At 47.4% G+C, this 11,839-nt stretch overlaps 2 protein-coding genes across 2 annotated transcripts; one reads left to right on the forward strand and one right to left on the reverse strand.

Moving 5' to 3' along the window:
• The first annotated feature begins 3,432 nt into the window (after nucleotides 1-3,432).
• On the forward strand, nucleotides 3,433-6,356 carry LOC123149448 (ubiquitin-NEDD8-like protein RUB2). The gene is made up of 3 exons (XM_044569102.1): nucleotides 3,433-3,710; nucleotides 5,699-5,958; nucleotides 6,053-6,356. The coding sequence occupies exons 1-3, from the start codon at nucleotides 3,618-3,620 to the stop codon at nucleotides 6,159-6,161; spliced, it is 462 nt and encodes a 153-aa protein (XP_044425037.1). The 5' UTR covers nucleotides 3,433-3,617; the 3' UTR covers nucleotides 6,162-6,356.
• A 3,119-nt stretch (nucleotides 6,357-9,475) lies between these two features.
• On the reverse strand, nucleotides 9,476-11,538 carry LOC123154939 (probable N-acetyltransferase HLS1). Its single transcript, XM_044573544.1, has 3 exons — nucleotides 11,221-11,538; nucleotides 10,825-11,000; nucleotides 9,476-10,603 (listed from the first exon to the last, which is right to left on the reverse strand). The coding sequence occupies exons 1-3, from the start codon at nucleotides 11,527-11,529 to the stop codon at nucleotides 9,748-9,750; spliced, it is 1,341 nt and encodes a 446-aa protein (XP_044429479.1). The 5' UTR covers nucleotides 11,530-11,538; the 3' UTR covers nucleotides 9,476-9,747.
• Nucleotides 11,539-11,839: the final 301 nt, after the last annotated feature.

Raw genomic sequence — 11,839 nt, forward strand, 5'->3', positions numbered from 1 at the left:
AAAAAAAAGGGAATTAAAAAAAAATATACAAAATAATTAAATAAACAATAATAATTAAATTAATTAATTAATTAAGGAATTAATTAAGTTAATTAATTATAATTAAATTAACCTAATCACTAATTAACCTAATTAACTATTGATAATTAACTAACAGAGTATGACGACCGGGACCCACCTGTCAGGTTGACCAAGTCAACCCTGTTGACTGCTGACGTCAGCATGACATCATGCTGACGTCATAAGTTCATTTTCGGATTAAATAATTAATTAATTAAATTCCAAAAATTAATATAATCTCTAGAAAATCATATCTTTTAATCCGTAACTCGGATTAAATTATTTTCAACATGAAAGTTGCTCAGAACGACGAGACGAATCTGGATACGCAGTCCGTTCGTCCACCACACCCCCCTAACCTATCGAACCCGCAACTTTCCCCCTCCGGCTCCTCTGCCCGAAAACACGAAACACCGGGAATACTTTCCCGGATGATTCCCCCTTGACCAGTACCACCTTATACCACGTTAGGGCACGCCTAGCATCGCTTCTTGACATGTCATGCCTCGATATGCATCTGTTTACTTGGTATTCATTGTTTCTTCCCCCTCTTCTCTCCGGTAGACTACGAGACCGACGCTGCTGCTGCCCAGTTCGACTACGGAGTTGACGACCCCTCTCTCTTGCCAGAGCAACCAGGCAAGCCCCCCCCTTTGATCACCAGATATCGCCTACTCTTCTCTATACTGCTTGCATTAGAGTAGTGTAGCATGTTACTGCTTTCCGTTAATCCTATTCTGATGCATAGCCTGTCATTGCTGCTACAGTCATTGATACCTTACCTGCAATCCTAAATGCTTAGTATAGGATGCTAGTGTTCCATCAGTGGCCCTACACTCTTGTCCGTCTGCCATGCTATACTACTGGGCTGTGATCACTTCGGGAGGTGATCACGGGCATATACTATATACTTTACACTGTTACATTACCTGTGATACTGTTCGGAGTTGGGGGCTGAAAGGACAGGTGGCTCCATCCCGGTAGAGGTGGGCCTGGGTTCCCGACGGTCCCCGACGGTTACTTTGTGGCGGAGCGACAGGGCAGGTTGAGACCACCTAGGAGACAGGTGGGCCTGGCCCTGTTCGGCGTTCGCGGATACTTAACACGCTTAACGAGATCTTGGTATTTGATCTGAGTCGGCTACGAGCCTATACGCACTAACCATCTACGCGGGAGTAGTTATGGGTATCCCGACGTCGTGGTATCAGCCGAAGCACTTCAGACGTCAGCGACGGAGCGGCGCGCGCCGGATTGGACTGGAACGCCTACTAGGCTAGGTCTGCTTCCGGCCGCCCTCGCAACGTGCAGGTGTGCTCAGGGCGATGGGCCCAGACCCCTGCGCGCTTAGGTTTAGACCGGCGTGCTGGCCTCTCTGTTTTGCCTAGGTGGGGCTGCGACGTGTTGATCTTCCGCGGCCGGGCATGACCCAGGAAAGTGTGTCCGGCCAAATGGGATCGAGCGTGTTGGGCTATGTGGTGCACCCCTGCAGGGAAGTTAATCTATTCGAATAGCCGTGATCTTCGGTAACAGGACGACTTGGAGTTGTACCTTGACCTTATGACAACTAGAACCGGACACTTAATAAAACACACCCTTCCAAGTGCCAGATACAACCGGTGGTCGCTCTACCTCAGGGATATGAGGAGGGGATCGCCGGGTAGGATTATGCTATGAGATGTTACTTGGATATGCTACTTGGAGGACTTCAATCTACTCTCTTATACTTGATGCAAGACGAAGGTGACCAGAAGCGTAGTCTTCGACAGGATTAGTTATCCCCCTCTTATTCTGGCATTCTGCAGTTCAGTCCACTGATATGGCCCCTTTACACATATACCCATGCATATGTAGTGTAGTTCCTTGCTTGCGAGTACTTTGGATGAGTACTCACGGTTGCTTTCTCCCCCCTTTTCTCCCCCTTTCCTTTCTTTCTGGTTGTCGCAACCAGATGCTGGAGTCCAGGAGTCAGACGCCACCGTCGACGACGACCCCTACTACACCGGAGGTGCCTTCTACTACGTGCGGCCCGCCGACGACGACCTGGAGTAGTTAGGAGGATCCCGGGCAGGAGGCCTGCGCCTCTTTCGATCTGTATCCCAGTTTGTGTTAGCCATCTTATGGCAACTTGTTTAACTTATGTCTGTACTCAGATATTGTTGCTTCCGCTGACTCGTCTATGATCGAGCACTTGTATTCGAGCCCTCGAGGCCCCTGGCTTGTATTATGATGCTTGTATGACTTATTTTATTTGTAGAGTTGTGTTGTGATATCTTCCCGTGAGTCCCTGATCTTGATCGTACACATTTGCGTGCATGATTAGTGTACGATTAAATCGGGGGCGTCACACCTGATAACTTGCATACGAATATCATGGTAACTTTGTCCTGAGAAGAAATCATGTGGTAGACGTGAAGAAGTGACAGTTTTCTCGGGGGTGAGCGCCTGAAAGGTGCGGGAGAAGCAGGTTTCTCAGGCGAGCCTATGGGGTCATTTGGGAAGAGGCGAGGTCAAAGAACGAGGGATCGTATGGTACTTTAAAATGAAAGAAATAGAGGTGTGGCAGTTTTGTTTATATGGCACACGTGTGCCAAATATCACAGTCCTTGTTTTTAATGTGTTTCTTTGTTTTTCTTCAGCTCTTCTCTTTTTTCTGTTTTGTTTTCTTTGTAGGTTTTTCTTTTTTTATCACACGGCTAAATTTTTAGTACATGAAACATAATATAATTTTTTTAGTGTACATGTATAAACAAAGTTGATACACGTTGCCATTTTTCAAATAAACTACATATATATTTCTTTCAATACATGTTTTAAACACTTTTTGTAATGCACAGTCAACATTTGTTAAAATACACGTTGGAACATTCTCTGATGGTAATAAACATTCTATAGTTTTTGTAATGTGGTAATTTTTTGTAATATATTTTCACACACATATTTTTAAATGTATGAAGTATGCTTTTATACTACGGGGACATTTTCTTACATTGTATACACATTTTTCAAGCGCACATGCACCCTTTTGAATCGCAGAAACATTTTATTCGTTGTCACTCAACATTTTTTTAATAGCAGCGGCATTGTTCTTATACTATGTTAAAAAGCTAAAAATGTGTATTGGAAAATTAAAGTTATGCTTTTTAATATGCTCATTTAAGATGTAAAAAAAAGGAAATTTGGGTGACATCAGCGAGACGACCCACATCCCTGTTGGGCCTGCCCAGCACTGGTCTCGCCCGTTTCCGGGCCAATCCGGATATACATACATACACGGCGGAAGTAGTATTTGTCGTGTAGGCCTGGCCTTTGTCGTGACCGGCCTATACCGAGTCGGGCCCGGCCCACGCCCGTCCGACCTGGGCTCAGCGGGGCCTATTATTATATGTGCAAAAAAGAGACGGCCGCACCCACCCTCAATCATCGTCGTCGTCGTCGTCGTCGTCGTCCGCAACCAATCAATCACCAGCGAGCGACCTAAACCTCCGCTCCGTCTCCGCCTCCGCGCAAAACCCTAGCGGATCCGTCGACCCCGCGGAGAGGAGGGAGGGGGTCCGAAGATGCAGATCTTCGTCAAGACGCTGACCGGCAAGACCATCACGCTCGAGGTCGAGAGCAGCGACACCATCGACAACGTCAAGGCCAAGATCCAGGTCCGATTCCCCCCTCCCATCCCCTTCCTTCCCTTCTTTCCCCGCAATCGATCTCGGGCGAGTCGCGCCTCCTTCGATGCCGGCGCCGCTATGTTTCGGGCGGCGAGGGTTGGTTCCTGCTTCAAAAATAAAATAATCCTCGGACGGTCAGGATTGGGGTGGCTCCAGAGATCTCGTTTTCTTTGGTCGGGATCGTCAGTTTCGGTGTTGCGCAAATTGACCTGCGGTTCATAGGTGTCTGACAGCAACCAGATACCGTTGCTGTGCTCTGCTTTGCCGTGAATTGTGTCTTTGTGCTACCGTCCTGCAATGTACTGCAACGTGACGATCAGAGGATTCTGTGAAATTGAGGAAGCAGCAACTGTAATGTCATTGACCGGTATGACGTGCTGATGGTTCACTTCCTTTCTATCGGGGGAAAGCATGGCCTTAGGATGTGTTTGATTGATATGAGAATTGATACATGATTACCAGTAGGATGTCGTTTTTTTGGATGTTAATGTAGCTTAGATAGTCATACAGTATCAGTGACCAGTAAACTGATTGAACCAAATATGTTGGCTAGACAGACTGATTGAGCACAAGGTGTTTGCTAAGCAATTTCTTGGAAAAAATGTCTATATTTACTCGACCGCTCAGCGCAAACTAGTTGGTGCATACGTGAATTCTTTGATAAAGCATGGAGTTTATTCACAGGTTTAGCTTTACTTGCATCCACAAGCAGAGGTAATGCAACAGTAAATTTTCTTAAATAATGTTCTTAACATTTAGTAGTAATTGTATTGGTTAAGCTAGGCTGGAGCTACTGACGAGTCGAGCTTGCATAGCTCATGCTCACGGCGCCTGAGGGCAGTCCTTTGCCTCCCATTCATTTTCTATATGCCGCACCAAGACCCATTTCCCTACATGCCAGCTTCCAAGTTGGCCCTGTTTCGGCCCATCAATTGTTGCTACAGCCAAAGATGACTCATTTAGTACAACTTCTCCTGTTTAGTAGGTTCGTGCTGGAATGCACACTTTGAAAGAATGGCTTGCGTAATGGACAGCGCGGTTGAGCGCCTGAACTGCTACAGCCTGCAGGCTTGTGTGGTAATAAAATACATTGTTTCGGTGCCAGAGCTTACCCCAGCTGAGCTCGAGCTTTACCGAGCCAAAGACGAGCTAAGCACAAGCTTTTCTTTAAGCTTGTAGTGTGAATTGACCTCAAGCCAAGCTGTAGGTGTGCTCATGATCAGCTCTCTGATGCGTGACATATTTTGGGAGAAGGGATCAACTTTGAATTTTGGCCCTTTGTTATGTTAAATGGATGACCAAGGCACTCTAGATCCACTTTCGGTATATAGCTTAATATTATGCTTGTTCCTTTTATACTAGCACTAGGTAAATGCACATGTGTTGCAGCAGAGCATACATATTTTGTAAGCAATCACAGTTATTTACCTGCCATTTTATTGATTTGATTACCTGCCATTTTATCGATGTGATACCAAAAACTGACTTTGTCTGCCAATCAACACTTATTTGACTACCAAAGAAAATATATTTTATTTGATAGTCAATTAGTGTGGGGGCAGTTACGATGGTTTTCAAGGATACCGATGGGACAAGAACCAGAGATGGGAAGGAAGAAAATTTCAAAACAGGGAGGGGAGGAGGGGAGGGCGTATGTGAAAGAGGAGAATAAGTGAAAGAGGGAATGCTATTCATTTCTTAAGTAAGAGAGAATAATAAGTGATGGCTGAGCTATTGTTGTGACTTTTCATTGTTTTTATCTTGTCATGATATTTGATGTTGAGTTTATTTGTATATAAGATCTCAATGACATGTGTTGAATCGAACTTGAATGGACAGTTGTTTTGTTTCCGTGTTCCTGCCTATCCTTTAGAGAACCAGCATCTGGAACTGCATCACTAAAATACAACAGAGTTCCAGTTCCTCATAACAAAGATACAACTGAGTAGCTGACATACTTGGTTTATTTACTTCAGGACAAGGAGGGCATTCCTCCAGATCAGCAAAGGCTAATTTTTGCCGGAAAGCAGTTGGAAGATGGGCGAACATTAGCTGATTACAACATTCAGAAAGAGTCGACGCTCCATTTGGTCCTGAGGCTTAGGGGTGGAACTATGATCAAGGTGAAGACACTTACTGGGAAGGAAATCGAGATTGATATTGAGCCCACTGACACAATCGACAGAATCAAGGAACGTGTTGAGGAGAAAGAGGGTATTCCACCTGTTCAACAGAGGTACTCTTGATAAATCTGTCTCATTTAAGCTTGTCTTTTCAAGCTTCACATTAATTAGCATTCACTTATCTTAATAAATCTGTCTCATGTCCAGGCTCATCTATGCTGGGAAGCAACTCGCTGATGACAAAACTGCTAAGGACTACAACATCGAAGGTGGTTCAGTGCTCCATCTTGTGCTTGCTCTGAGGGGCGGTCAGTAGATGCAACCTCGACGTGGACCGTAAAGGCCATTTCTACCAGAACTTGTTTGCCGACCTAGATCTGTGAATTTGCCGGTTGATTGAAGTGCCATGTAATTGACGCATTTGTGAAGTCAGCTGTCACCTGTACTTGGATGGAATTGTTTGAACTATATGCTTGTCCGTTATCATCTGATTTCTGGTTGTTCTGAATCATATCTTCTCCTTAATCTTTTCTTAACAAGATCTCGCCAATATGCTTATGATTGCTTGCGGCAACTCCATGTGATCACCAATAGTATAGCAGTGAAATTGGATGATGATCGTAAGGGTTTTAAGGTTGGTATAAGTTGAGATCTACTGACACTTATCTAAAAAATGCCCCTTTTGGGTAACAGAGACTTGCATGTTATGTGAACCTAGACTTTTTCCATGCCTATCCTGTGCAAAGCATCTACTGGCACCATCACATAGGATTCCATTCTTCTCTTTATCACAGTTGTGAATCCAATACAACAACATTGAACAGTTCCCTACAATTATGATCAGTGCATCTGATGCCTCATTGCCTAACATAGATATACCTGCTCTGTTCACAGAGACATTTCTTCATGTCCATCCACTGCGAAGTGTCTATTGGCATCATCATCACATAGGAACCCAAGTCTGTTACAATTTCTGTGAGATGAGACATTTAGAACTACACCTTTGAACAGTGCCCCCACATGTGTGACCAGTGCATCTGATTCCTATTACGTATATACGGTACAAGTGGCTGGACATAAACTGTACAAGTGGTGTGGCCTTGCAACCTCCACAGATTCTTGTTCAACGCACCTGAAGATGAAGAGATCATCTGAGTGCAGCGCATAGATCTGCTGTCAGGTTAGCTCCCTAGTGCATTTCTGATGCAGCAACTGAAGTAAGTGCCTTCCTTTAGAAAAACTGCACACCAGAAAGGAATGTTCCTCCTGTTGGACTGAAAAGAATTGGGGTTTGAATGTTCCTGTCTGGTAATGACATTAGATTTTTTTTCTCTTTTTTGAATGGAAGCGCAAAAGGAAAACTATGTCATATATATTCAGCAGTGTAAAAAGGGTTTAGATATTCCTTTTGTGTTGTCTTTTCAATATTCCTTCCAACATATCTTTGATATTCTATTTGGAATTTCCCCCTTTCTTTGGTCGGTGCATCATTCACGCACCCGCAAGCAACCTGAATGAATGTAGAAGGCGATTTATGTCTCATCAGTTATGTTTTTTATGTTTATTATTAGTTCTGATGAGGGCATGCCATGTCTTATCACATAGGCTTAAGCTATTTGTTCTGTTAGGCAAAGCTAGAAGGATTCTGTGATAATGCTGTCCAAAAGGAAAATAGAATTCTATGAGAATTGAGTGAATGACATGCTAATCTGTCTATAAGATTGCTTCCCCTTTCCCATAGCTGCTGTCCTACTATTACCTTTCTACATGCTAATTCAGTTTCTCTAACCTCATTTCAGGGAAGATGTCAGGAAGCCATGAATCACAAGATATGGCTTTAATTCTCAAGTTTCATACAGAGCATTACCCTTAAACCCCGGCTTCTAATCTCCGCACCGCCCGCCTAATTGCCCGCGGCGCCGCAGAAAATGAGCGGCGGTTAGTGACGTGGCCATGTACACCCCTCCTGCGTTTTGTAATTTGTTGGGGACCAAAGCTGGAAGGAAGAACCCTAGCACATGAACAGGGCATTTCTTACTCCCCTCCTTCCTCCTGAATGGCTGAAACTTGAGGAAAAACACCTTCCCTTTACAAAAGCCTCCACTGCTGCATACATTACTCTGTTAATTATCTTTTGACCAGGTTCATCGATTGGCCGGAAGCCCAGGACCATCAATCGCTGCAATTCCCTAACCATTTCCCCTAAACCTAAGTAATTTTTACCTACTTTTGCCTAGACAGGTCCTCCATGGAGGTACCCTGGACCATCCTGCAGGTGAGTGAGCACCTTGATAATACTATTCCATATTAGGATCCATACGAGGAGCACTTGGCTGATTGGTTCTTCTCCAAGTGGAACATGCATTGATCAGATCGTCACCATCAGGCCACCATCACCATGGCATCATCAGCATCATCATCTCCTCCTCCATGAACTGAAAGTTAGTAGGGCTTGTCATTGGCGCGGCGCGGAGATTTCCGCGTGATCGTGGAATATTTGTTTGATCTCGCGCAGGATTAAAGAAGATCTGCCTCTTGCAACTGGGATATATATGAATGTGTGCAAGACCAGCAGGTAGGTAGGAGGGGTGGTTAAGTTTCTTAATTGTTACTAGAGGGGACTTGGACCGGCCTAGTGGCCAGTCAAGTCCAGCATCACCTCTCTCCAGTGGTCTGCTTGATTAGTCAAAGGTAGATTTGTCTGATGTCATGTGTTACTTAGCCGGGTGAATCCTGCTTGCTTTCTTTTTACCCACTGTCAAGCTATAGCTAGGAGGAGTACTTCGATTAATTAACGCGCAGTTGAATGTGTCTTTTTGATGCTCTTAGATTAGATTTCCTGTGAGGTGAGTGTGTGATGGGCATCTTGGTATGTCACTGTCCTGCGTAGATCATCACAGAACCCAAATGGTTAATTGGTTAGTTAATTGGACCCCATTATCTCTAGTGAAGTGTCCACTAGTGCAGGATGCAATCCTGTGTTGTTCTTATGCAGAGGCACAATCTGAGTAGTCCAATGACTTGGCTTGCTTTTGTTTTCAAATTCGTTGGACTCGGCAAATCACGGCCTAAACTGTCATATTCATATCTTGGAAGCATTTTGCCTCCGGACTAGTTCTAGGAAGTACAAAATAAAGTTTTAGAAGTTTTTAAATATTATACAGAATCAAGTACATGCATTTTACATTTTGGTTTCAAGGTAAATAGGTTATCTTTTATGCACTGGTGCGGTAAATAGGTTATAGGTTATTTTTACGCGCCAATCATCGTACCAATTCATATTTATGAACCATGCATACACGGCAATGAAACAAAATTTTGATTTCCAGAAGCTGTTTACGCGATAATGAAATTGTCGAGGAAAGAAGTGTTTGTGGATACGGTAGTTTAGGGGTTTAAGTGAGTAAAAGAAAGTTAGATAAAAAATGAGCCAACCCAATAGTTTGGAGGTGATTGCGGGAAGATATCTCTTCTCATTGGCTCACTAAATGTTGTTTTCGATCACAGTTGCTTCGAGGAATTGACAGGAGCACTGCCTTTTCATTTTTCATTGGGGAAAAATTGCAACTGCGCGGTGCGGTTTTAAGATGAAAATATTGACTCATTCTGCCATGTATGCACCGTGAACAATTGAACATAAACAAGGTAGCTAGCGATGCATTGTTCATCCTGGCTGGTTGAAAAACAAACTAAATAAATCAAGTTTAAGCTAGTTTTAAAATTTCTACTTGAGTAGCACGACTGAATTAAGCCTGGGGGAGTTGATGCCACCGGTGGCAAGGCAGGTAATTGCCACCGGGTGCAATGTACATGTCTGTCAAAATTTGGCAGAGGACTCTGCCTGCTCCTGCCTATATGCCGTGCATGCGAATGGCTGTGTCAATGGCATTGCGGCGGCTACGTCAGAACTCGCGGGGGTCGACGAAGAGCACGCTGCCCGGCGGCGCCGACGCTGGCCAGTCGGAGGAGGAGGAGGCGGCATTGGTGTCGGAGAGGTTCTTGATGCACCAGACGTCCTCGTCGCAGGAGAAGCGGCGCCAGCTCGGGATGGCGGCGGCGGCCGGGTCGTCGGGGCTGAGGTCGGCGGCGACGACGCCGCAGGCCGGGTTGTTGCGGGCCATGTTGTGGGCGTGGCTGCAGAGCGTGCGGAGCAGGGCCGGGCCCTCCGGCCCGGACATGCTGACGCCGTAGATGAGGTAGGCGCCGAAGGGGCGGAAGATGTCCGGCACCGAGGGCACGCGCAGCCACGGCGCGGCGCGGTCCAGCGCCCGCACCGCGGCCAGCGAGTGCCGTAGCAGCGCCGGCGCCCCGTCCACGCGCAGGCGGAGCGAGCGGGTCTGGTCCCAGACGCTCAGCACGGCGAACGACGGCGACGGCGCGCCGGCCCCGGCGGTGCGGCCGTCGGAGCTCTCGATGGCCACGAAGGTGCCGAGGGTGAGCTTGTGGGCGAGGAGCGCCGGCAGGTCGGCGGGGAGGAACTCGGTGTCCCGCGCCGGGAGGAGCCGCGCGTAGGCCGCGGCCGCCAGCGTCGGCGGCAGCTGGAGCACGCGGTGGCGGCTCGTGACCGGCAGCCACCGCGCGTGCACGGGGCGGCCCAGGAGCACCGGCCGCCGGAACGGCTTGTACCCGAACCGGCCGGTGAAGAGCGCCAGCGACGCCTTGTTGGACTGCGTCGTCGCCATGGACGCGTGCGCCGCGCCCCGCTTGCGGCTCCACTCCTCCGCCGCCTTCACCAGCGCCGTCGCGATCCCCAGCCGCCTGTAGCACAACCCCATAAAAACACAGCCGCCGTCAGCACGCCATTGCTCAAAAGAAGAAACTTCCACCAGTTGCGATTAGGCAAGAAGGGAAAGCGCACTTGTAAGCAAGCAAGAAAGAAAAGACGGTGCGCGATATATTAGGCCGCGCATGCATTGCGCACGCGCGCCGGCCGGCCGCCATGGCCGTGTGAAAAGATCGAGGGAAGCAGAAGTAAGTACCTGTGGGAGGGGGAGACCCTGAGGCCGAGGATGAAGGCCACCTTCACGTACGCCGCCGCCGGCTGCTGCTGCTTCGCCACCGAGCCGGAGGAAGAAGAAGACCCGATGCTGCCGCGGCTGACCATCTTGATGCAGGCCTTGATGACGCCGACCATCTCCTGCCCGCACTCAGCAACCTATACACAGAAGACATCCATGGATGGATCGATCACAAGTTAGTTAGTTACCTAGCTAGTAGTTACCGATCTTAATTACACCGCATGCACATCGATCACGAGCCAATTATATACGAGCTAGTGCTACTACTAGCTATAGCAGGGGTCAAGCATGGCTGCATTAATCTATGGATCATGATCAAGGAAGGCGATTAGTTAGTTAATAATTACTGCGTCGTACCAGCATGACGTGCTCCGGCGCGTGGCGGACCCTGGCCAGCGGGTCGCCGATCTGCTCCACGCACAGCGACATGCTCCTCTTCTTCTTCTTGCCGCCGTCGGCCTGGTCGCCGGAGAGGCCGACCTCGCACCGCCGCTCCAGCTCCTCCACCGCCGGCAGGTCCCGCTCCACGTCCAGCTCCCTCACGGTGACCTCCACCGCCACCCTCTCCATGCCCACCTTCCCCGCCATGGTTCCCTCTTCTGCCTTCTCAATGGCTATCTGCTGCTGCTGTTGCTTCTTCTGCTCCGATGAGGGGTGCGGCGCCATATTTATACTGCGGGGAGACGAAGGGGAGGGCTTAGGGATGACCCTTGCGTTCAATCCCCACTAGCTTTTAGCCTTCCGACGCTGGGACGTGGGGCCGGGGAGAACAAGTTTGATCGACCGATGCAAAGGGAGAACAATGCCGCCTTTTGAATAATAGCTACGCTACTGGCTGCCTTCTGCTATATATTTACAATCCTCCTTCCAAAGGAATTAATTCACTTCCAACAATTTCGTAGAACGTTGCACCACGCAAACATTATGGTTTATAAATAGCTAAATTTAGACATTTTCCTAACATATCCAAGGCTAA

The sequence above is a fragment of the Triticum aestivum genome, chromosome 7A, assembly GCF_018294505.1.
Source record: "Triticum aestivum cultivar Chinese Spring chromosome 7A, IWGSC CS RefSeq v2.1, whole genome shotgun sequence".
NCBI classification, from domain to species: domain Eukaryota; kingdom Viridiplantae; phylum Streptophyta; class Magnoliopsida; order Poales; family Poaceae; genus Triticum; species Triticum aestivum.